The sequence below is a fragment of the Cebidichthys violaceus genome, unplaced genomic scaffold (genome assembly GCF_023349555.1).
Source record: "Cebidichthys violaceus isolate CVI_PGR_0920_01 unplaced genomic scaffold, fCebVio1.0.p SCAF_39, whole genome shotgun sequence".
Lineage (NCBI taxonomy): Eukaryota > Metazoa > Chordata > Actinopteri > Perciformes > Stichaeidae > Cebidichthys > Cebidichthys violaceus.
The window spans coordinates 1,382,313-1,407,516 of NW_027176583.1; the positions used below are offsets into that span (position 1 = coordinate 1,382,313).

At 44.3% G+C, this 25,204-nt stretch overlaps 3 protein-coding genes across 4 annotated transcripts; 1 reads left to right on the plus strand and 2 right to left on the minus strand.

Moving 5' to 3' along the window:
* Nucleotides 1–146: 146 nt before the first annotated feature.
* Nucleotides 147–5,226, plus strand: orc3 (origin recognition complex, subunit 3). Of its 2 annotated transcripts, none has more exons than XM_068726357.1 (20): nucleotides 147–222; nucleotides 355–409; nucleotides 503–600; nucleotides 872–1,010; nucleotides 1,111–1,215; nucleotides 1,315–1,481; nucleotides 1,566–1,705; nucleotides 1,812–1,971; nucleotides 2,320–2,433; nucleotides 2,564–2,697; nucleotides 2,959–3,022; nucleotides 3,113–3,229; nucleotides 3,325–3,404; nucleotides 3,647–3,780; nucleotides 3,884–3,978; nucleotides 4,069–4,166; nucleotides 4,261–4,402; nucleotides 4,498–4,614; nucleotides 4,868–4,947; nucleotides 5,031–5,226. In XM_068726357.1, the coding sequence occupies exons 1-20, from the start codon at nucleotides 199–201 to the stop codon at nucleotides 5,134–5,136; spliced, it is 2,169 nt and encodes a 722-aa protein (XP_068582458.1). In that variant the 5' UTR covers nucleotides 147–198; the 3' UTR covers nucleotides 5,137–5,226. The 2 variants fall into 2 exon arrangements, with proteins under 2 accessions (XP_068582458.1, XP_068582459.1); XM_068726358.1 differs by having other exon boundaries at nucleotides 3,887–3,978.
* A 229-nt stretch (nucleotides 5,227–5,455) lies between these two features.
* On the minus strand, nucleotides 5,456–7,762 carry LOC137884537 (akirin-2-like). The gene is made up of 6 exons (XM_068726360.1): nucleotides 7,592–7,762; nucleotides 7,072–7,257; nucleotides 6,838–6,981; nucleotides 6,544–6,693; nucleotides 6,216–6,287; nucleotides 5,456–6,069 (listed from the first exon to the last, which is right to left on the minus strand). Exons 2-6 carry the CDS (start codon nucleotides 7,253–7,255, stop codon nucleotides 6,059–6,061), a joined length of 561 nt encoding a protein of 186 aa, XP_068582461.1. The 5' UTR covers nucleotides 7,256–7,257; nucleotides 7,592–7,762; the 3' UTR covers nucleotides 5,456–6,058.
* A 758-nt stretch (nucleotides 7,763–8,520) lies between these two features.
* Nucleotides 8,521–11,885, minus strand: LOC137884536 (cannabinoid receptor type 1B-like). Its single transcript, XM_068726359.1, has 2 exons — nucleotides 11,516–11,885; nucleotides 8,521–10,876 (listed from the first exon to the last, which is right to left on the minus strand). The coding sequence occupies exon 2, from the start codon at nucleotides 10,798–10,800 to the stop codon at nucleotides 9,385–9,387; it is 1,416 nt and encodes a 471-aa protein (XP_068582460.1). The 5' UTR covers nucleotides 10,801–10,876; nucleotides 11,516–11,885; the 3' UTR covers nucleotides 8,521–9,384.
* Nucleotides 11,886–25,204: the final 13,319 nt, after the last annotated feature.

Below are 25,204 nucleotides of genomic sequence, written 5' to 3' on the forward strand. Positions count from 1 at the left end.
ATCTTAACGGTCGCATTAGTCATTTAAAAGTGTTCACAGACAGCTTTAAAAACATGCCTGAAGAAGTTAAAACGTATGAACAACACGCGCGTGACCGTTTATCAGCTGAACGCAACGCTTTCCGTAAACGTCACAGTGGCGGGAAGTAGCAGCCGGTTTGTTAAAGACGAGCACAACAAGCAGAATTCCGAAGCTAAGATGTCTACTTCATCCGTGTCCAAGGTAACGTGATGTTGCATGTAAACGTTAACAAACCTCTTGAAACTAGCAGGGCAGCCGTGACACAACATGGCCGCGTCCTTGTTTGAGTTCATAGTGAACTGTTTGTAACTTAATGTCCGTCGGTGTGTTCAGGGCTGCTTTGTTTTCAAACCGAGTGAGAAGAAGAAGAAGAAGACGCTCAGTCCGGGTGAGTTCTGTTCGTGTTTCAACTCAAAGCACCTCTAACTTGAGATGTTTTGAACTCAACGTTGTTGTTGTTGTTGTTGTTGTTTCTCCACAGAGGATCATTTCACCCGTGGCTGTGACGATGCTGAGAACAGTGACGTACGATTCAGACTCTGTCGCGACCTGTGGGACAAAATGAAGACAGACACAGAGGTAGGGACAGATAGTCAACCCTGATGCTCATCCGACGTACAGTGAAACCCATTCAGAAAATACCTGTCATCTCAAATATGGTGGTGTCACAACAACAGGACGTACAGCAGCCATCTTGACACGTCACAGCAGGGTAAACACACCTGTGTTCACCCTGCTGTGACGTGATGGCACAATGTGACGTAAAACAATACAGCCTCACAGTGTCAGCCCTCCGCAGGGTCTCATGAATGTGTCAGAGAAGAACTCTCAATGTATGTTCTGCTGTCAGGCTCTCCAGGAGGAACTCAACAGGAACATCTTGGACAGCCTGCTGGACTTCACCAGGAGGTGCTCTTCCACTCGCCAGCACGGTGACTGGGCCTCACGGATGAGGGCCAGCGAGATCCCCACGGCGGCTCTCGTGCTCGGTGTGTTGTCTTGAGATCTCCTTATTGATTATCCAAAAAAAAAAAGCCAGTTTAGAATACTTGAATTTCCCTTTTTTTTTTCTCCGATTAACCTCCATAGGTGTGAACGTCCCGGACCATGACATCACCTTCCAGAGTCTGTCTGAGCTGCTGCAGCAGTCCGTCACTCCTCATGTGGCGTCGGTTCAGGCCAAAGAGTGCGGAGGTCAGCCCACTTAGATAGTAATGGCGGCGGCTTCATCATTTACTTTGTCCATCGCTATGGTTTTCCCGCTTTCAAGCCCTTATGTTGTTTGCGTTTCAGCGTTGAAGCACTTGATGAAGAGGGTCCTGGAGAGGTTAATGGACACGGTTGTGACTGTGGATGATGAGGAGGAGGAGGAGGAAGAGGAGCAGACGAGTGCTCGGCTCAACAGCGGCATGCACTGCTCCCTCGGTACGCTCTGTGCTTGGTACAATACAAATACGAAGGTGGGGACCACGAAGCAGAACTAAAGGACGTTTAGTTAGCGTTTGCAATTTTAGGTGCGTAAAAAATAATAATGTGTATTTCAGAAATCCAACACGGGCACTCCTGGAAAGAAGCGCAGTTCTACTGTCAGAGATGATCCGCAGCAGCCGCCCGTTGTGATCATTTTCAAAGATTTGGAGGCTTTCAACCCAAAAGTTCTTCAGGACTTCATACTCATCTGCAGGTAACTAGAGACTGTGAAGTAAGTCTGCTGATGCACCTAAACTAGAGTTAAACGAAGCGACCTGCTGAGAAACACTATTTCCACCAACGTGTTCTCGGTTCCACAGCCGGTACGTTGAACGTCTCCCGCTGATGTTCATCTTCGGCGTCGCCACGTCGCCCAGCACCATCCAGCGCATGCTGCCCCACTCTGTGTCCTCCCTGCTGTGCATAGAGCTCTTCCAGTCCCTCTCCTGCACGCAGCACCTGGCCACAGTCATAGACACGGTAGTGTTTCCCTCTCACGCAGTACAGAACGCATGCATTCAAGGAAACGTGGTGGAAAGTGACACAGGTGCTCAGGACTGTACAGACGTCTTCCTGAGTCTCGCACCGTAACCGGTTCGCCTGTTTTATTATCCGTTTAGATGCGGCCCACCGTAAACCTGAGCAGAGGTCTGATCTGACAGAATAACTGAAAACACCTGCGTGGGCGTTCAGAGGCTTTAAAGAACGTGTCACATTGTGTAATTGATTAATAGTAATTATGATCCGCTGCACCATTTAAAATGTAATCCAAGTTGCTCGTTTTTTCAATCAAATCTTTAGAATTGTTTTTGTCTCGTCTGTTTCCAGTTGATCCTGACGCCTCAGTTCCCGTTTAAGCTCAACGGTAAAGTGATGCAGGTGCTGATCAGCATCTTCCTCTACCACGACTTCTCCGTGAGAAACTTCATCAAGGGCATTCAGGTACAGAGTTGCCTTTCTTTAAACACGTGTGCGTGTGCGTGTGCGTGTGCGTGTGCGTGTGCGTGTGCGTGTGCGTGTGTGTGTGTCTGATCACGTGCGCTAAACACACGTCGTGCTCGTCTCGGTGCAGCTGGCCCTGCTGGAGCACTTTCACTCTCAGCCTCTCAGTGTGCTGTGCTGTGAGAAGAAGGCGGCTCTGCTCCATGTGATGCAGCTCGGTCACCAAGACTCGGAGAGGATCAGGCAGCTGCAGTCGTTCAAGAGGTGCGCGCACACACACACACACACACACACACACAAGCACACATGCTCACAATTGGTTTTCACATGTGCATCGACTCCAAGTGGACTTGTCAGAGACAACATGTGTAAAAATACCATTTTAGTTTGGCTGCAAGCAGTGAACACACGGGTAACTCGGTTGTTCATGTGGGTCGGTAGCTTGTCACAGTTTGACACAATATCCTACCTTTTCAAATGTAAAACTGAACCTTTAAATCAAGTCTAACCTGTGTGTTTCTCCAGGTATGTAGAGAAGCAGGAAGCTCAGGAACAGGTGCATCTGTTGACGGATGACGCTCATTTAAAGGTGCATTCTTTGGTTTATCTCTGCACCTGACGCCGTAGCCAATGAGTGCGCATAATCTAACGCGTACGTGTGTTGTTGTTTGTTTTTAAGGAGGTGTGTCAGAAGCTGATAAAAGACCTTCGCAAATATCACAAGAACTATTATCCCGTCCTGAGATGTCTCCACGCTCTGACCTCGTCGTTACCTCGGTATCCCCTCGGAAAACAGGCAAGGAATGAAGTGAAGGTGTCGGGTTGTTGTTGTTGTTGTTGTTGTTGTTCCAAAGTGTCTTGATGTATCACAGCATCACCTGTGTGTTACAGATCAGAGAGCTTCATTTAATATGTCTGGAGAAGAACATATGGGAGAATGAGGACTACCAGTCAGCCATGAAGCTTCTGAAGTAAGTCTGGACCTTTAACCTGTAGGACCAACGATGGACGATCATCAGTCCTCGCTGTAGGCTGTAGGCACTTTGATGTGTTATCATAACCATGTCTCATTCGTAGTAATGTACTAGATAACATATTCAAGGATATTTGGATTATTGCTGCTCCTCCTGGTGGCCAAATAGCCGTTAACACACATTTGAATACAGAACTGTATTGCCTCTCGTTTGTACACCTGCTGTGCTGTTCCCTCCAGGATGCTGGCTAAAGATCAGCTGATTGCTTTGCTCCAGAGGTGTGAGGAGACTCTGCAGCCGGCCAAGTCCAAGAAGATGAAGAGCGCTGTTGTCCAGCTGGAAGACCTGCTCGCCAGATTAAAGCAGTTGGACAGTAAGCAGTCAAACTGAAGCAGAGATTCTTCCTCGCGCTCACCCTGAGATAGCTTCTGTTCTCACTTAAGTATCACTAGTTAATGAACATGTTCTCTTCACAGCAGGAGCTGCTGAGCCTCCCCCCGGTGTGGAGGACGGTATCATCTCTCCAGTGAAAGATCTTCAAAAGAAGACGGATCTGTTCCAGCTGCAGAAGGTTTTTATGGCATTTCTGTGAACACGTTTTCCACCTCGCTGATGTCTTTGATTCCTAAACCGACCGGCCGTCGATCCTCTCGCGTTCTAGGCGCTGCTGGAGATGAACGAGTCTCGGAGATCCAAGAAACTGAGTCCGTTCGAGGTTCTGCGAAACGAAGCCCTGGAGTTCATCGACAGCTTAGTGAAGTCAGACGCATTACCTTCTTGCTCTGCTGAAAGTGTCACAATTATTTAATTCCATAACTATGATAGAAATTCATCCTCCCTCCCTCCCACCCAGGAGCCACCTGTCTCCTCCAGAGTCTCAGCCGCTGAATGAAGTCTGCTACTACGCTTCTTCTGCCACTGTGAGACGCCACCTCAACGCAACGCCTCGCACCTCCATTCAGGCTGCACTCAACAGTCCCGTCTACTACCTCCAGGTACACGGCCTCTCCGTACTATCAAGTGTGCAGCATTCATAACATGAGCAATGGAAGTACTCATCATCATCTTCATCATCTTCTTCTTCCTCCAGAACGAGCGCCTAAAGACCGAGGATGGGGTCGTCTCTAATGCTGCTCCTGATATCTGCATCGTGTACAAACTCCACCTGGAGTGCGGCCGGCTGATAAACCTCTACGACTGGCTGGAGGTCAGTTTGTCTACAGAATAATGTGACATTTGTTTGATGAGCTAATTCTACTCCACCAACCAACACCTTCAAGGAACAAACAAAATGTTCACACGGCGTTTCAGTTCCTTCTGCCCTCCAAACTTTGATGGTTGGAAGTTTGTTTTTCATTCTCTTGAGGAGTCAGTATTGATCTCAGGGATCAATGTTTCACATTATTGGTTCAGAATGACATGATACTGACGTGAAGGAGAACCTGTGTTTTTGTTTTCAGGCCTTTGCCACTGTGGTTTCTGCTGCCGAGGGTCATGAACCAGATTCTGACGATTTTGGGAAAGTGGACGACGTCAAACAGTATCCTTCATCTACAAACCATTCTAACTGACAAAACGTACAATCCACACCTGAGAACTTGTGTTCCTCAGCATCTCCTCCAGTGCCCGTTTCATCCGAGCCGTGTCTGAGCTCGAGTTCCTGGGCTTCATAAAGTCCACCAGACAGAAGACCGACCACGTGGCCCGACTCAGCTGGGGAGGCTGCTGACCGACGAAGCACATCGGCCTCCCAGAAGAAACAAACTGGATTTATATGTTGCACTGTTCCCTCTAATAAAATATGAGTAGCGTCTGATAACCATGGTGCCATGTTTATTTTTACTCCTCGCTGTGTATTAAGTGAAACATCGATATAGTACAGAGGTGATATCGGGCTGTTTACAGTAGTACGAGTCTCTACACGCTTATCTTAGACAGGCTGAGCACACGGCTCAGATACAGACGCATAGAAGTTAACTGGACTTATTTTGATCCAATTTTCTTACAAAAGATACCAGAGAAATGTGTTAACATGCATCAAAACAATGTTCAACTCTTAAGATGTTTTATTTTTTCCAATAAGTACATTGGTTTCAAAGTAATACCAGCAAAACAAAAGTCAAAATAAATAAAACACTGGTAGGGAGAACAAAAACCAAAAAGTCTAATTAGCCCACTTTATGCTCAATTTAAAAAGCAATGAACAGGAGGACAAACTGCTGTTTCTTCCCCTTCCTCTCAGATTGACCAGCAAACCGTAAGTAAAACTCTTGCACTGCTTTTATCATATTTACATGTAACAAACAGAAAACAAGTGACAAAGCCTGGAATGCTGGGAATCATTACAAAAGTGAGATAACTGTAGGAACACGTACAGCAGGAGGAACAGAGGCCACTGGTAGAGATAGGGTCCATTCATTTACATAAGGAAGCACCTAGTTGCTAACAGAGTGGTAACAACTGACAACAGCTTCATATAAACCTTTGCCCAAAGACAGAAATATGGCACAGTAAGAAACGTTTCATTTAAACTAGCTAAACTGAACCTCTTACAATGATGAGCTTTTTCTTTTTTCTTCTTCTTTCTTGAGATATCACATGATAGCTTGCAGCAAGAGAAGGACGTCTTGCAAAAGATTTCTGGGCCACACTCAGGAAACATCTGGTGAAGAGGGAGATGAAACGAAACACAGAAACCAGACTTTAAAGTTCAGACGGCGGCGGAGCTCAAACCCAGATCCAACACTCTCCTCACAAAGTGTCGCCAGCGAGGCGGGAATGTGGAAATGATGACATGAAATAACTCACAGCTCGCAGGTTGCTCGCCGAATCGTCGCATCAACTGATCGTGTGTGAACTTCACAAAGGTGTCATATTGTTCTGAAATAACCGGAGAGAAGAGTTAATATTGCGTGAAGACGTGCGTACATTATTGTCTTAACTATGGTGCGGGTCAGGAATCAATGCTGGCTTTGTGAAGTGAAAACATCTGCCTGCTGTGTCACAGATTTGAGGATTTGTTTACTTTATACGCAGTAATGTAATAACTTGTTTTTGACATGTGACCATTTGAAATCGGATGCCTCCGGGTCTTTGGACGGCCCGGTGGATCTGTGTCATGAGGACTTGCACCGACCTGCCAGTTTTGAAGTCATGGTCTCCTCGTACTCCTCCCGCACCTTCTCCTCCTTTTCTTTCAGCAGGCGCTCGCAGATCATTCCAACTTGTCTGAGGGTGAATAATGGCTGTTCTTTTCTAGTAGGAGAAACGCCTCCAGAGGACGTTCCTGTGCAAATCAAACAAATAAAAACCTAATTATTAAGGTGTGTGTGTGTGTGTGTGTGTGTGTGTGTGTGTGTGTGTGTGTTTTCTAGTTGCCCTGAGTACATGTCACGTGTGTCTCCTGTAGGCAGTGGGCTCCTCTACCAACCTGGCATGCTGGAAACATTCATAGTAGACGACTGGGATGGGGACTCTGGAGAGTAGCAGCACTCTGGCTGTGGGTAGCCTGCATCTAGATGCTTCCTCTTCTGGATGCGTTTGTACTCCTGCTTGATGCTGTTGAGGATTTGTTCTAGTGGGACAACAGCAAGTTAGAACGTGGTTCAACGCGCTGCCGATGCCTCTCCAGCCCCCCTGGCTGGTCAACATGTGGTAACATTACCTGCACTGAGCCGTGACGACGATTCCCCGAATGGCGAGGGCTCCATGCTAAGGTACTTCCTAGGGGATGAGGATGAGGACGAGGACGACTGGGACACGGGGATACATCTTCGTCTTTTAGGGGACGTAGGACTCATCAGAGGATCGAAATCCATGGTCCTCTTCAGGGTGGCTCCACACGCCATGACTTCAGGGTTTTAAAAAGAGGGGGGGGGCAAAAACAACGAAACAGAACATTAATGAAGCGATAACATCTGTTAAGTTGCTAACCACGGCTTCGCTTTAACACGCCTGGCTGACTACAGTGAGAGTTGTTCGGCTAAAACCAGATGCCTTCGCTGAGCGATACATGCTAACAGTACTGCGCAGCTGAGGCTGTTTTTAATATTTGCTAGCCAGCTAACGCTAGCCGTGCTTTGCTAGCAAATAATCAAAAAGAAAACAAAGCTAACGTTAGCTTTGGCTGCCGCTGGTTAAGAACAGTGCGCTCCGGTGTACATTTGAATAAAACTGTTTCTTACCTGTTGGGCGGAAGTTAGTCCGTCAAAAACTGCGGTTGACAACTCGCGTTGTTCTAAAAGTTGCTTCCCAAAAGTTGAGGTGACGATCCGCCGGCTGCGGGCCAACTGTCTGCCGCTACAGAGGGGAGCTAGCCAACGCAACTTAGCTGCTTGTTTTTGATATGGGGGCTGCTGTGGGCTGTCGGCTTCTCTGGCTCGTGACGTCACGTGCGAAATGCGCCACAAGGCATTCTGGGTCGTGTAGTTTGAAGAAGTAAATAATGAGAAATGGAAGGTTACCGTTACAGCCTCCTCGACGCGGGCTCCCCCACATCGTGCACAGTGCGCGTGTTGAATTTAATCTAGTTTAATTTAATCTAGTTGTGTTTGAGCCTCGTTACACTGTAACACCATTCATCAGTATGATACATGGAAATAATACAGACAATGGACAGCTGGTGTCTCTTTTGTGTCCACGGGGGGGCAGTGTTACATAAAAAACATTATGACCATTGCGGAGTCACAAATAATTGCCACAGCTTGTACTTATTCCTTATTACTGAATCTATTTTAACGTATTCATATCTACCCCTTAGCCTGCTGCTTATTATATATATATATATATATATATATATATATATATATATATATATATATATATATATATATATATATATATTTGTACATTACTCTGCACTTCACTGCTTTTTGCACTTCTGCTTGATGCTGAAACACACATCGCTGTCTCAGTACTTGTACTCTGATCTGATCAAACAAGCCTCAAAGGTCCGGCCTACAGCTATAAACACATAGTCATGTAATATTTGCCGCAGGTGCGGATGTGACGTTTTGCTGAGAGTTCATTGTTTTATTGGGGGAAAAAGGCACCTGGTATGTTGACAAAATTATTATTAAGAATAGACAAATTTCATATATTTATTGAAGTCATGTCTCTGCTTATACACACTGTTATGAGACACAATGGCACAATGGATGCTTCACGGAAATACCAAAGTGTAGCTCCTCACAAGATGCTGCAACTGTTTCAAAAGCACACATGTTATAAGTATGTTACATTCTCAAATCACGACAGACTAAAGTTTTGATTTGATCAAAAAGCTGTTTCATATTTCAAAGTGTGACTCGCCGTTTTGCTTTGCAAAGTAATAGTTTAACAAATATGCAATAAATAAAGTAAAATAACAATAAATTGCCATATTTCACGATACTATGATCTTCATCGATAGCTGATTTCAAATCACGATGCTAATTGTACTTACAAGCGGTGTGCTGTCATTGAAAACTGACACGTTGCATGAAGGCAGACTCAGTTTCACCTTGCATTAATGCCACTACGACGTGTGAAAGAACAAAGAACTAAATGGAACGCCATATTTGTCGACCTAAAAGCTGAAATCTGTAACTTAGTGCATATTCAAACTGTTGGGTTTGTAACGGTTGATGCAGGCGGTTCTTGTGAATACCACTATAGTGTTTACTGAAAAACATTTGATCCATATGGCCTCATCATCATCATCATTATCATCATCATCATCATCATCATCATCATCAGACAAATCATGTTTCAATAGCAGAGTAGAGCGATGATGCACAGTTTTTAGAGTCCCATTGCACTCCACCATACAGCGATAATAACAATAATAATAATTACAGATTTCAGCTTGAAAGCAACAGAAACTTGTTTTTCAGTTATTATTTTTGGCACATTTCACAGTTACAGAGCAGCGCACTATGAGGACTGGGACTATTCTACAATAACTTCACAGTCGTATGAGAGCGAGGCGGCTTCTCTTCTAGACTGGCTCTGCGGTAGAAGTCTCAGTCATTCCAGAAACAGTAACCTGGGCTACTTTTACTCGAGGCTTTCCACAGCCGGCTCCATCTTTCCCCGCCCCGCCCGCTGTGCCCCTCACACTCCTGCTGTTCCAGTCACTCTCGGCGCTGCCGTCCAGAGGCTGCGTCGCTCCCCAGCACAGGTGGCAGATGTTGAGGAAGGCCCTGCGCAGGTCCTTGCTCCTCATGGCGTAGATCACAGGGTTCACGGTGGAGTTGAGCAGGGTGAGCATGCTGCAAAAGGCAAACACGGTCTTGATGAAGTCGTTCACCTTCCCAAAGAGGTCATAAACCATGATGGCTAGAAGTGGGCCCCAACAGATGATGAGGGCCACCAGGATCAGAACCAGGGTTTTAGCCAGGCGGAGGTCCATCCGGGCCTGCTCGGGCCTCACCGTCTGCACTTTAGTCCCCTCTGCGGTGTAGACAATCACGCTTCTTTGGGAGCTGCGGCTCAGCATGCGGACGGCATGGTGGTGGGATTTCCAGAGGATGAACATGTAGGCGTAGATAATGAAAAGGACCAAGATGCTTGTCATCCCGATCCAGAACATCAAGTACTTCTGGTCGATTAGAGGGAAAATGTCAGAGCAGACAGAGTTGAGACGCTTGCAGTTCCACCCCAGCAGCGGCAGCAGAGAGAAGACGATGGAGATGGCCCACATCACGCTGAAGGCAATCACCGCTTTAGTCTTCGTGACGATGCGTTTGTACGCCATGGGCCTGTGGATGGAGATGTAGCGGTCGATCGCGGTGAGAAACAGACTGCCTACAGAGGCGGTGAAGGAGGCGATGACCCCGGCCAGCTTGAACAGGAAAATATTGGGGCTGTCCTTCCTGTGGAGGACGTGGAAATCCAGGAAGCTGTAGACAAAAATGATGCTGCCTATCAGATCAGCCACAGCCAGGCTGCCTATGAAGTGGTAGGAAGGCCGAGATCGGAGCGTCTGGGAGTGCAGGATCACGCACAGCACCATGAGGTTCTCCAGCACCGTGAATGTTCCCAGGGTGAGAGCCAAGATGGCGACTGCAAGCTGCTGACTAGGAGTCAGAATCATAAAACACTCCATGTTGTCCACAAAGTCCTCCCCGCACTGTGTCGCAGATGTGCTATTGCTCAACAGAAAGTCCGATACGTTGGTGGGGAAGATGGGAGCGAGGCCGCCGTAAATGACCTCCTTATTTACAGGGACGAGTCCGGGGAAAGAGTTACTGATGGAGGCAGAGTGAGGCTTCTCAAAGTGGACCCGGTTCTTGATTAGAGTCGAGTCAATGGAGGCGTCGTCGTAGCTGGCGTCGTTGGAGCCGAGATACTGGACACCTGTTGTTAACGTGCTCATCGCGGTGCCTGCTATCCGGTCCAGAGCCAGCTTCATGGCTGCTGTGTGGCTGTAGAGATGCTCAGTGGAGACGAGTGCGGCGCAACAGCATTAGATCCATGCAAAAGGACATCTATGAAGAAAAAATGAGATTTTTCTTCCATAAGGAATACCATACTTCATCCATTAAATTACTTAATACATCTTCTAACAATAACATGATAGATCTACTTGAATACATAACATCAATGGTTATTAAAGTAGAATGTATATTAGTTGCTGGGAGATATTGGGGGAATATTCCTATCAGCCAGCTGACTCCAGAACAGATGCATCCCAGACAATAGTGGGAATCTGAACAGTTGATGACAAACCTGTGCAGCCTCAGGGGAAATCATTGAATTCAGAACGCAGGACGGACAGGCTCTCTTATTAATTAAAGCAGGTCATTAAGAATAATCATTGGATTAATTAGACATCAAAGGAGAAACAAGATAAAGAGCGCGCGTATCTGTCCAACGATCCGTTTACATGTTGATGCCAGTCATGATGCGATCACTTATCAGCAGTGAAGTTTGCATGAATAAGACGTTATTAAAAGAGCAGAAACAACGTTTGCATGACCCGATGAGAATGAAATGCGGTTTTTTTAATGTGTCTAAAACCAGTTTTGGATCAAATCTTTGCGAATATATTGAGCAATAATACAAATAAAACAAATAACCACCGACAAAGAAAGTAAAATAGAAATAATGAAAAAATAAAAACGTACCTTTTTGTAAGAACAAGCATCTTTCCACGATCCATGACGATTTTTAAAAAAAATGAAACTGGGAGTAAACCAGTCTGTTATCTTCACTCTCTTCACAAACAGTTGCAGCAACTCCGCAAATAACTGGAAGGTGAAGAAGTACAAATGTTGTTGTTTTTCTGATTTGTCGGGGGAATTATCGTTTGCTGACAAAATGTCAAATACAGTGAAGCCGGGCAGGCAGCTGGTAGAGAGACAGAGAGAGAGAGAGAGAGAGAGTGTGTGAGTGTGTGTGTGAGTGTGTGTGTGTGTGAGTGTGTGTGTGTGTGTGTGTGCGCGTGTGTTTGTGGGAGCGGGCGGTGTTAAGGCTCCTTTTTGTGCGCCTGCTGGTCACGTGGTCGGAGGTGTTTGAGCGCCGTCGAAAGTGCGTCCCTGAGCATCATCCGCACGTATTTATACAGGAGCAGAACAGCTGCTGCAGGCAGCACACGAAGACCAGCCTTCATCTCGCGTTTCATAGTCCAGTGTCCCAAATAGAATATTAATAATAATAATAATAACCATAGTTACAATGTCGACTATTTCTCTTTTAATGCCGTTTTGCTTGTCTTTTGACCTGATTAAACCCCAATATGTTGAAATACCTCAGGGTTTAACATTATCCTAATGTTAAATACTCCTCTCAGTCTTTTGTTTTTTACACCAAACAGGACATATTTCATGGTCTCTATATGATGTATGGGCTATGATTGAATACATACTTATTGTGTCATCCACAGTCAGGTAAATGTACAGTATGTAGTCCCACACAGTCACATTATTCATGTTCTGGATCACTTAGATGTCAGTTTGATCTCATTTCTTCATTTGTAAGAACATCACACATGAATCAACGTTTCTGTAAACGTGCCAGCGTCAGCCAGCTGGTTCATTCTCCACTGCAGTCCTTTGGTGAGATGTTCTAAAAACCACTGAAGTGACAAACTAAGAAGCACACTTTAACTCCCCGTTTGATCTTTTAACAAACTAAATATTATAGATATCCAATAACTGAAATACAAATACACTTATTTGGGATTTGGGAGGAGCAGGGCTGTCAAAATCAGTCACAGATAGAGAGCATTCCAACATCAACAATGTTTTAATAAACACAACAAACATACATAATGCAATCTTCATTCTGCTCAAATCAGAAAATACATATCAAATATCAATATGAAGACACAATTCATGCATGTTTTTGAGCTGTAAAGAAAAACGACAATCTCAATAAATTCAGATTATTGATACAAACACGGCACATTTACTCACAAATTGTCCTTTTTAAGTTACTTGCTCTTTGTTGTCCATTTAATGGTTTCTCTGCCTTATTAACGTTAACTTATTAAGCAACTACAGTCACCTCACATCAATAATGAAAATACAAATGAGTTTATAAACTATACCAAAAGTGTATTACAAATAGCTCTAACGTGACAACATGAACTCTTTATTATCAGTATTAATACACCAGTGATATGAAACACATCATAGCATCAGTCAGAGAAGAGTTGCTGATACTGTAACTTGTCACACAGTATCTTTACATTGTCGTATTGATCATTCATTAAGTATGAATACCTCCTCCATATTAATAATGAATGTTACATAATCTGACAGTAAAGACACCGTGCAGCGTCATGTTCGTGCTGTTAAACGTCCTCGTTGAATTTCCTGCACCATTAATCCGTTTTCTTTTACTACACTCGGGGGTCACATGCACACCATGAAGGGTCCTTTTCCTGTCCTGCGCAGCTGGGCAATTATTTCCACTCTGCACTCCCGGCAGAGCGATCTCCCAAATTACATGTATCTTGTTGTGGAAAATACATGACATTTGGCGATGCAACATCATGGGAAAACAATGAAAGACTGCGCACATGATGCCAGTGCATCCAGTTTTGGCAGAACAGAAGAGGCTGAGGAGTCATCCAACTAATTACTGAACACTTGTTATGCTGCGTTTGAAGCACATTCGAGCAGCTATTGATTACTTGTGGCAGAGCAGTGCATCCAACATGAAGCTAGTTTACCCAGACAGAGTGAGACGTCTCCTTGATGAATTTCATTTAGATACGTGTGTAAATCCACTCTTTCTTTTCATCAGGATAAAGTTTTAATGTGCTTTTTGGCTTGAAAGCTGCATCTATTATCTCTCGAAGCAAGGGGGAGGGGGGGGCATTGCAATCCGCATCCATCATAATAATTATCATCAATATTTCAGTGTCATCCTCACCAAGACACCAGTGAGCGAGGGAGAGATTTCAAAGACGAAGCTGTCTGCGATGACAAAAGGCCCCAACGCGGCCGCTACAGCGATTTGTAGGAGTCCAGTTCTTCTGCATGTGGCCCTGCAGTGATGGGAGGCTGCTGCTGTTGTTTCACGTCCATCTGTCTTGGTGGTGAATATTGCAAGTGATTTACAGCGATTGATTTTTTTTAGCAGTATTCCTCACGAAAAGCACCATAATGCATCTCATTTAATATTGATCCTTCTCCACTTACAGTCAGTTGTTATTTGAGTGGCTGCCTTCATTAGAAAATCATTACTTTGACTCCACACAGGCTCCATTCCTCCAAAATAGACACATTCAAGCAATATACTTGCACGCGCAAACATGTGAATTAAAGTACATTTTTATTCGATTCTGTTTAGGCTACTGCACCAGACCGTTCTGTACTTGTTTGGTGAACTCAGGGCGCAAGAAGTCTTTTACTCACGCAGCATGACGAGCCTCTAGAGCAGGCTGTCTCTGATGCGTATCGAAGGGTTGGAGGATGGGAGAGAGGGAGGAGAGGGAGGAGAGGGAGGAGAGGGAGGGAGGGAGGGTGAGGAGAAAAAGATGCACAAATAGAGAAGGGGAGGAGGTTGTGGCTGAACATTGACAGTTGCCTAAACTGCCACTTCTATATTCTGTTCCTCCCCAGCTGGAGACACTTCATCCTGTAGCCACTCTGAATTCAGATCGTTTCAGCAACAAGAAAGAGACACAAATATAGTGTTTACTACATGTATTCAATGTGTTTCTCACGTGCATCATTTCCTTTATCCTTTACGTCATCAGCTGTCTGATCCTCATTAACCGCTTCATCAAACAATTTATATGAATCAACTTGGCTGCAAATCACAGGGATACGCTGATGTATTTTTCACAACACTTCTAATTGAAGAAGAAGCGACATCAGAGGAATGAATGTTGAGGAGAAGATCCCCATAATGTTCCTATCCTGCATCAGATTGTCAGTTGCAGTGAATAAATGCACAGCAGAGAGGATGACAACGTTTTTACTTCATGTCTTCTGTGGCTGAGTTTTTGACTGTCTGCATCAAAACACCAAAACCGGCACGATGAAAACATATAGATTGTCAACGTTCAATGCACTTTCTTCCGATAAACAACTCAAGATTGTTGATCAGCGGAAATGCACGACTTCCTGTCGCAGAAGTGTTTATTCTTAGAATAGACGGACCAGCGGCGTAATGGTCAGTGGGTGGAATCCCCTTCATGCACCATTTAATCACATAAAGACCTTTTTCAGCCTATCTCAGTAGAACACAGTGGTAATCACAAAGATTTAGCAGGTGGTTCAGTGAGTGCTCACTTGCGCAAACACTATGCAAATGAGCGCTACAGGCACAGACGACTTACTCCGGCAGCAGAGCTACAACTCGCAGCCCGGCCGGACTGTTTTTCTCACTGTTGTTTCTCCTGGTTTTCAGGAGGAAGAGTGATTTTGCTGCTTCCATCAGCAGCCCCATGGCTTCAAACAAAGCCCAAATAGTGAGAGCACGTGTTGGACTCGCCCTGCAGTGTCATTGGCTGATTCAGAGCCAGAGAATAATTTGTTTGCTCGACGTCCAGCTGCAGAGCTGCAGAGACTGACGAGAACCCCGAATGGACCTGACTGCCATGAGACCAACAGTCACCTGTAATCACATGGCCCGTTTCTGTCATGAGGGAGACGAGTTGTGAAATGAAATGTGTTTTCAGCCGTTCACCCACTCATTCCTTTTATACACATCTGAAATTGATGCTCACAGTCAGTATTTGAAATACGTTAACGTCAGTCATTTAATATTCAAACCTGCAATATCTGGTCTTTTGGCCACTTGAGGGCTTTGGAAACAAGCCGTGAACACAGCTTAGACATTTTACTACGTTTGTTGTTTGACAGTTGCCTATTTTTACGTCCAGCAGATGATCAGCGACATAAGCTTTCATTTGGAGTTGTGTCTCTGGCCACTAGATGAATTGAAGTGCAGTATTTAGTCTCCTCTTAGCTCTGCTTTGGTCTCCTCCACCTCCTGAGGGATGTGGCTCATTAGCCGCTAAATGCTCCACTATGTTCACCGACGTTTGTCTGACTTTGTCTGCCACCCGTTGCTTGAGGAGTTAAAGTTTCCAAAAACCAAAACTACGAGCTGAAGGATGCGAAGACACCGAGGGGAATAAAAATCATGACACGTGATCCAATGCTGATATCAACTATTGATTAGCTCCTTTAAATCCTTACTTCAGATAACGCACTGCTGGTTTACAGGCTGCATGATATTCAGAGAGCAGCACAGTGGTCGGGCTAACGCTCACATTCTGCATCATGTTCTGCTCACTCCGTCATGGTTATTCACCCATTACTGGCAAATGCATCCAGCAAATGATTTGAGAGTGTGCTCACATCCCAGAGGAAGTTCTTTCATCGCAGCTTTTAGCTTCATCACAAGATGAAGAGACTCCAACACGAAACACGGCGACATCAAAGGACAAAGAGTTTCAAATGGGTCTGAGATGTGTTTTACCGTGTTCCTCGTTTAGCGCCGAGTAATGGCATCTAAAACTGAATTCACAGAGGAATTTAAATGCAGCATAAAGGTTTATCATAAAAAGAGGCTTCTGTTCTGGGTGTGAGTGTGCATTTGCTTGCATTTTGCAGGAAAAGCGAGATATTTCTAGTCTAGTCTATTTGTGGTGGGCAGTACAGAGCAGTTTGACTTATAGTTGACTGTTCTTGATGGATGTTAGCGAGTGTTTTGCATTCATGTGAACATGAGGCATTGCTGTTGTATTGACCGTTGGTAGGGTGTGGGTTGTGTGTGAACTCATCAGCATTGAGAGAACAAAACCTAAATTGACTAATAAAAGGAGAAAAAAAAGGCTCCATCTGATGCTGATGAAAGTTGTTCTTCTCTCTCCCTCCAACTTTCTACCACTGCCTGCCCACTTTCATACTTAAAAGCGCGTGTCTGGCAAACAGATAAATTTAGATTTATCGTGCACTCAATTATGAAAACCCTTTGATCCAATAACGTTTTATTAGAGCACAATCTTCCGGGCAACGCAGCATATCCACGGGAACAGAGCCTCAGAGGGTCATGATGGCAGTATCACACACTGTATGCCAAGACCTTCCTCATAAAAGGCTTGGGTCAAAGGTGAACGTTAGTGACGGATGACATTTTAACTCCCACTGACATTTAATTGCTGCGACAAGATACCTTACATTGTTGTTGCACAAGTGAAACATCCAAATCAGGTCAGGAAAGTATCACAGAAAGTCTTAGAGTGCAAAGAGCAGAGTGTAAAGTATGCGGGCCTGGTGGTCTTTAAAGCAGAGCTAGTGCATGTAAAAGCATGAAGTGAGTATATGATAAGTGTAAATTATAATTTTGGGGTATTTATTTTACGGGTCCTTTAGAGCAATGAAATGTAATGCTACTAATAATAGGGATATCTTATTCAACATCATTTATTTATTACTGAAATCTTTACTCTTACTTTAAATCTAAAAGTTGAATTTCATGCTAAAAGACTCTTGGTTGTTCTAGTTTAGCATTTCAGTGGAATAAACTCATTTTCCATGTTTCTGTCACGGTCCTGGGATTTGTTTTATAGTTTGTTTCCTATTTTATTCTGAAAGTCATTCTCCTCTTGGCTCTCGTCTGTTCGTCTCCCCCCCGTGTGATTGTCTGCCTCACCCTCACTGTCGTCTCCTCTCCCTCTCGTTTCCTCACTCCTTTCCTCGTGTATTTAGTCTCTGCAGGCTGTCCTGGACTCTTGGTTTGTACGTTTTTCTGCTTTATTAAATTATTGAATGAAAGTGTTTTCCTTGAATCGGCCCATTGGGACGTACCTGCCGGTGCTGCTCCTTGCATCCCAACATGTACGCACAGTTACATGTTACATCAATGTACTCCTTTACCTGGAAAGTATTTAAAAAATATCAGGAATATCTTGAATATCTTTATGCAATTTTGTAGCTGCCCACAAAATCATCAATGTTAACAAATCGAGGGCGTTGTGGGAGGCTCTGCTGACTCATGTTTGAACTAAAGCCAGGTTGTGATTGATTTGTTGTGTCTCAGTTTATTGTAGTCGTGGAGACAGAGGATCCATGCAGGTCTATAACGATTGTTTGTGTGTTATTGACATGTCCCCATGTCCTGGTGTATCGCAGGGTCAACAGTTGAACATGAGCAGATTATCACCAAAACACGCTCTCTGTGTGACCGTGTCTGTAAAGACGTCAGATTTTTTACAAAGTAAAAGCCCATGAAGACAGATTTGATCATAATCCCCGTCAGGTAGAGCTCACGTCTCCCCCTCCTACAGCGATCACAGCCATCTGGGCTGGAGGATAGATTGATGGCTGCAGAGCGCAAACAGCCCGGCTGGCGGCCAGCCATCCGCCGTCACGCCGAACTTGGCGAGCGGAGACGATTCCTTCACTTCATACCTTTACAACCCTCCACTTCTTATCGCTTCACAGCTTGTGGCCCGATGGACTTCAGACGTACACGTATGTGGCTGAACCCTGAATCATCTGCTGCTATTATGCACTGAGACAGCCCTGCATTACAGAACAAGCATCAGCCATGAATATTAAGCAAAGAAACTTTTTTTATTTCAGCAATTTACCTTTTCACTCTCCTCCACTGGTTCTGAAATGTAATTTGTCTGCAGTGACTTTTGCCAAATGGAATGAATATTCTTCAGGCTGCTGGAAAATTTGGATTTTTCTTTCCTTTCACTGATTAGTTTTCTTTCTTGCATTTGCTATTTGTGTGTATTCTCATCCATCCCTCAAGTAATAACAGTGACGCCCCGCAGAAGACAACTCTTCTGCGTCTAGACGACGACAATCATCGATACTCTTTCTGATTTACAAGCCGAGAGGATTATATAAAGTGTACCGCGTCTTTGTAGGCATTTCAGGTGCATCACCATGGAGACACTGCTGCGCCATGACTGCACAAGGTCGCCTGGCTTACACCAGTGTGTGTGTGTGTGTGTGTGTGTGTGTGTGTGTGTGTGTGTGTGTGTTTAACTCTGCAGGGACTTTGAGACGACACAAAAGAAGTAATCCAAAGTTGGTGTGATGATAGCGTATGTGTGAAGAGCAGCGTGTCACGTTGGGTTCTGTTTGTTGCTCGGGTCTATCATCACGTCAGGCTTGTTGTGGTCCTTCAGGCTACGCTGCTTCTACTTTTCGGGGTGCATGAGAGTGACAGATCAAATTATTATGTTTCTGCCATTGTGTCGGCCCGTGTGGTCACGGTGACTCACTGCTTTAAAAAACGTGCTCGCAAGAAAATGGATCCCAATATTGTCAGCGTGAGCGTCTGAGGGAAACGGTTCTAAATCTGCAGCAGTGGTTAGTATTCACAGGACCAACCCAGGGAAGAAGAAAACAAAGCGTTCGTCATTCTCTCGATACATACTGTTTCTGAACTCTCCATGCTTTCTGAAACATGATTAGTGTAACGTGAACATAACGCCACAGAGAACTATCACACCACTCTGCGGCTCACCTCAGAACCTTTTTAGAATATCTTTCAGCTCATTGTTTTGATTCACTCTCACCGCTCTAGTGTCTAAAAACCTGCTCAGCACCAAACAGCAGACAGACACAGTTAGAGACCAGCTGGTTAACACAGCAGAACATTTAGCAGCTAGAGAAGAGCCAGACACGTTTCCTCCTGAAGACCAGATCAGAGCTGAAATGGAGGACGAATGTTGTGTTGAGGTCTTACATTCACCGGGTGAACAGAACTTCAGGTTTGGCTCCCCGGGCAGACAAAAAGACACATCTGGTTCAAAGAGACGGTGACGTTTAGCCAACAGGAGAACATTTGTTGGGGACTATTTTCAGCAACTCATTTGGTGCTCTAGTGAGTAGCATCACGTGGAATAAAATGCAGGTAACAGTACCCACGTTCATTCATTAAATAAAGAGCCACACAGTGGAACTTTGTGGTTCATTGTTGTGTTTCTAAGTGGCTGTGTACTCGTGATCGATTCAGTGCTTCTTCTATTCATGGCGTTTGTTGACAATAAGACAATTGTAACACACTTATCTTTTCATTTGTATTATAAGTCACAACACAAAACGTGTTTCTCAAATATAAATACACTCTTGCACCTCCTTTCAGAGTATGAGAAGCATTGACAGACGTGTTGCATCAGTTCGGGCTGAGGTTCACGCAGGTTCAACCCTCATCAGTCTTTCTCACATCCATGTTTTGTGGATGAGGTGAAAGATCACGACCACCAGAGTCGGGAGTTCATTGTTAAGTTGTGATTGATTGATGACGTGTCACGCAGCGACACCTGTTCCTACAAAGAAATCAGCATTTTATCAATTTCATTTTCTAATCATTCCCAAATTCGGATTCGCTGAATGTGAAGCTTTCTGTGCATTTCACAGTTTGCTTTGCCGTGTGTGTGTGTGTGTGTGTGTGTGTGTGTGTGTGTGTGTGTGTGTGTGTGTGTGTGTGCGCGTGTGTGTGTGTGTGTGTGTGTGTGAGAGAGAGAGAGTGTTAGTGGTCTGTGGCGTCAGAGGAGGTGTCTAGATTATTTCTTTGATGTATGAGCTCTGGGAGCTTGGGACAGACAGCCTGATATTACATTATTAAAGCCGAAAGGTTTTGGCTATAATCATTTGAAGAAGTAAATGTATTAGTAGCGATTTGTTTTTGATCTTGTCTTTGAGGTGTCATCACTGTCCGAACAGCCATCTGGTTCTGTTCAAGAACGCTAACATTAACACCGTTGACGTATTAAAGGACTTTATTAAAGGATAAAGTATGTCTTTCATTTCCATAAAATATCAGAGGCATCTACAAAAGAGCTTCAAAAGCTTCCTGTCCTCTTCCTGTCCTCTTCTTCCTGTCCTCTTCCTGTGCTCTTCTTCCTGTCCTCTTCTTCCTGTCCTCTTCTTCCTGTCCTCTTCCTGTGCTCTTCTTCCCGTCCTCTTCCTGTGCTCTTCTTCCTGTCCTTTTCTTCCTGTCCTCTTCTTCCTGTCCTCTTCCTGTCCTCTTCTTCCTGTCCTCTTCCTGTGCTCTTCTTCCCGTCCTCTTCCTGTGCTCTTCTTCCTGTCCTCTTCCCGTCCTCTTCTTCCTGTCCTCTTCCTGTCCTCTTCCCGTCCTCTTCTTCCTGTCCTCTTCCTGTCCTCTTCCTGTCCTCTTCCCGTCCTCTTCCTGTCCTCCTCTGTTTTTATTAGTGCCTGTGTGACTTTGCATGCTATACCTCTGCTAGCATCAACAATGCTTCTATTTGGATCAGAATTACATTTTACTTCTCCCAAAGAGTTTATTTTTGTGTTGGTAAAATGCAAACGAACAGATATGCCAACAGTATTACATCCAGAAAATTGGACCCCTATCTCTCTCCTGACGAATAGTCGCAGTGGTATTGAAGAGATACAGCGGAGGCAGTGGTGTAATGAAAGGTAGTGTCTGTTCTGTTGCTCTCTTTTTTGTTTAGTAAGTGGTTTTACCTTGAAGCTGAAAGCAAACAGGAAATGTGGGACAGCCACCTAAAAATGCAAAATGCACTTATCTAAAAAAAAAAAAAAAACACAACCCCACACAAGAATGTTCATTCCACACCAGAACACAAAGAACACGGTGATGCTGTTCTACGAGCCAAGACAGACTCACATTGAGAGGGTTATCATTCAAATCAAAAGGATTCATCTGAATGTGCTCCGTCAGCCGCCGTCTGATGTTTAGTCGTATAGATTCAAGCTAGATTTAAGAAGCATGGCGATAGAACGCAGCGTCAGTGTTGTAAGTGTTTCATCTGCTGATCGCTCGCGCATGCTTCAAGTGCATGTTAGAGCATGTTAGTGCATGTTAGTGCATGTTAGAGCATGTTAGAGCGTGTTTGAGCGTGTTTGAGCGTGTCCCTCCGGTAAACACTGTTAGCTCTGTCAGCACATTTTGCACCGTTAGCGGCGTTAGCGCCGTTCGCCATCGATATGTTGAGAACCGTTGAGAGTCAATCGAAATGCACCCGATCTCTTGCACTTTAAAACCAAACTTTTTGCAAGAGGAATTATGACTTCACTGTGGTGACAATACCTCAACAACAAAGCAGATATAAAGACAATCGTAAATAATAGAGAGAGCATGAAAAAGAAGATAAATGAGCCAAGCTGAGGGTTTCATCTGGACACATTCTGTGTTGTTGTTGTCGTTGTTTATAAAGCAAGCTGTTCTTACTATATTTCTTTGGAGCGATAATCAGTGATTTTAAAGCAGGAAACTCTTTTTCGCAATAGGCTCCGTATCTGAATCTGCTGCTTCCCATTTTAATCAGGCTGTACGCGGCGTCCCGGGGTGAGCAATCCCTTCTTCACATCCTGCGTGATGATGATGGTCTGATTGTTTAGACGGTAATCAAACGGCTGCTGAAAGAGACTTTGTGTAATTTACAGCTGCAGAAACTTACATTTTAATTATTGTTGTCTTCATCTGTATTACACTTCAGGTAATCTATCGCAATTTAAACAGCATTATCAACCATTTAAAGCCCTCATGACAGCACCTATAATTACACAGGGGTCAACATCCGTACATTCACTTCATACAAACTGAAGTCGTGCTTGTGAGGTGAAAAATCAATAGCGGGGGTGTGGAGTGCATATTAAAATCACGGTCTGTTTGAAGAATGTAATTGATTCATGCTGTTTGAAAATAACAATCAGAGTAATTCCTCCGTTGATGCACCATATCACTCACACACATCAGGGTTATTCTCCATCAAACGTTACAAAACAAATAAAACAGTCTTGTGAGGATCAGCCTCTCGTGACGCTAATCTTTGACAAAATCAAATTAGACAAAAGCAATTTCACGAGCGCATATTATCTCACTGTAGCTATGGGTGTGTAATTCACACGTGCACAGATTTCACTTCTCAGCTTCAGAAGTAGGACCTCTGGACCCGCAGGCAGCGAGAGAGATATTATAAATTAAGTAAAATCTTTGTACAGGGAATTAATCGAATTTTTAAACCGTTACAGTCGAATGCAAATCACACCACTGAGAGCTTGATCGATGAGATTGAGGTTAAAACAGCAACTGAAGTGTGTCGTCTTACAGTCAGCTCAGTCTCAAATATTAATCTCGTGCTCGCCGGTATGATGATATTATCAAGATCAGCCTTTACTGAATGAGCCCATTTAAAAGGAACATTTTGAAAATATAAGGTTTGATATTATGCACTATGCAGACATGAGGGTGGCGTCAATCTTTCATCTACCTCTCTGCAACTCAGAAGAGGGCATGCATGCATCAAGGCCGGGTCCATTTAACCCTGCGACAGAAACACAACATTCCACTGTGTCGGTTGTAGAACAATACATCCAGTTGTGTCAGCCGGGGTTAGATTTGTTCAGTGCTAAAGTATCATTCACGCACAAACAGGTCACACGAGTCTGAAAGGAATACTAAACGTGTTCATTATTCAGGAGCGGCTATGAATCCGAGAGAGCCGTGGCAATCACATTAGCCGATAAACACAGAGGACAAGGAAGACGCCTACAAGTTCCCGTGGGAGAGCTTCCAATTAACACTCGAGCTTTCTCTCTGACGGCGACGGCTGGCTCAAGAATGTGAAGAGATGGAAGGACATGCGGAGAGAGAGAGAGAGAGAGAGAGAGAGACAGAGAGAGAGAGAGAGAGAGAGAGAGAGAGAGAGAGAGAGAGAGAGAGAGAGAGAAAGAAAGAGAGAGAGAAAACATCCATTTGTAAAGGCCAAAGATATGTACTCTGAGAGATTTATGGTCTTTAGAAAACTAGTGCGCACCGTGAATCTTTTCTTTGAAATGAAAAATAATTATTTACATGACTTTATTAACCTTTTCTCCATTTCTACAGCTAAGTGTTTTTTCACTAGTCTTGCTTGCAGCCTGGCTCTAGGGTTCAAGACCGACATATCTCAACGACTATTAGTTTGATTGTCTGCAGTTTAGTACAGACCTTTATGGTCCCCAGAGGATGAACCCTAATTACTTTGGAGGAGCACAACCCCTCAGGATGAATTCTTATAAGTTTCATGACTCCTTAACTTTTAGTTTACCGACATCATCAGGTCAACGTTTTAATTTGGCCGACACAAAAACTGTGTTTAGCGCTTATTAGCGAATGTTAATCTGCTAGATTTCATGCAACGTCACAAATAAATGTATTTTTGTATGTCAGACAGTGTGCAGGAGTCCTCCTCTTGTCCCTCTCACACCTGTCTCTTGAGATGTTCAAAGTGTTCTTCATATTACCTGCACACAGAACCGTGAGCATGCTCTAGCTTGCAGACCCCGCCATGAGCTCGGACCACCGCTGCTAACACGGCCGCACACTCTTCAGCCTCGGTTACACTTTCTGCAGTGACGCTTGCGGAAACATAAGCTGTTGTTAATTGTGAAAACCCGGATTCCTCCAGAGAACGCTCCTAAAACCTGAACAATATCAGCAAATCCCACACGCCTTAATCGGAAAACGCTCCTTTCGCAATAAGACCTAATTTGAAATACCCAAAAGGAATATGATGTTTACATGAGGCATATCAAATTCTGAATAGTGTCATATTTTAAATAGTAGTTGAATATGTGCATTAAAACATATACTCTCGACCCTCACAGATGCCACAAGTTTAAATCAAGCAAGTCAAGAATGAGAGACAATCACTGTAATATTCTTTCTGACCAATATTAGAATGTATTAAGTCATGGTTGTGCACTGACTTAATATAGTTCTTAGACAGTTGTAATACATTGTGTTGTATTTGTTGGTCTTAATGATTCTCGTGGTCTGGCTCCTCTTCCTCTGCTGGATCTCCTCAACAGCAGCTCCTCTTGAGTTCTGCTTCACAGAGACTGGAACCTGACGGTGGGCCGGTGTGTTCTGACGCAGCAGTTTCAGACCGTTTCACTATTAGAGACGAACACTGAACCCTAATTGATCCCACAGTCCCCCCCCCCCTCCTGTTGTCTGGCATCCAACCAGTCGATGTTTTATTTAAACGGTTTGCGCTTGTGGAAACTATCAGAGTGAAGGAGGTGTTTCTTCCCTCCTCTGGAGCAGAAGACTGAAGTTAATCCTTCCCCCTCAGGAACTCACAGAGTGAATTTTGAAGACGTTCAGCTTATAGTGCACCAAGGAGAGCATGAAACCTTTCAAACGCAATGCATGTGGGGCGCATGAAAATCAGGCTGAGATGTGGTCTGTTCTGCACAATCAATATGTCAACTGTCTCTGAGCTTAGCAATTATTTTCAACAAGTCTCCTCCTGTTCAGCTTCCTGTTGCTGATGTAAAAAGAGGGGCAACTTACAAGAAAGCCTGAACATAGATGTATCTGCTCGGTGTACAGTAAGTGTCATTTTCTTACCA

Excerpts from the sequence above, each read along its gene's own strand:
- orc3 (XM_068726357.1), top strand. The coding sequence starts at position 199 with ATGTCTACTTCATCCGTGTCCAAG. Across the intron at positions 1,482-1,565 it reads GGTACAATACAAATACGAAG|AAATCCAACACGGGCACTCC; the intron begins GTGGGGACCACG and ends TGTGTATTTCAG. Across the intron at positions 2,698-2,958 it reads CAGCTGCAGTCGTTCAAGAG|GTATGTAGAGAAGCAGGAAG; the intron begins GTGCGCGCACAC and ends GTGTTTCTCCAG.
- LOC137884537 (XM_068726360.1), bottom strand. The coding sequence starts at position 7,255 with ATGGCGTGTGGAGCCACCCTGAAGAGGACCATGGATTTCGATCCTCTG. Across the intron at positions 6,694-6,837 it reads GAATGTTTCCAGCATGCCAG|GAACGTCCTCTGGAGGCGTT; the intron begins GTTGGTAGAGGA and ends TGATTTGCACAG. Across the intron at positions 6,288-6,543 it reads CATGACTTCAAAACTGGCAG|AACAATATGACACCTTTGTG; the intron begins GTCGGTGCAAGT and ends CGGTTATTTCAG.
- LOC137884536 (XM_068726359.1), bottom strand. The coding sequence starts at position 10,800 with ATGAAGCTGGCTCTGGACCGGATAGCAGGCACCGCGATGAGCACGTTA.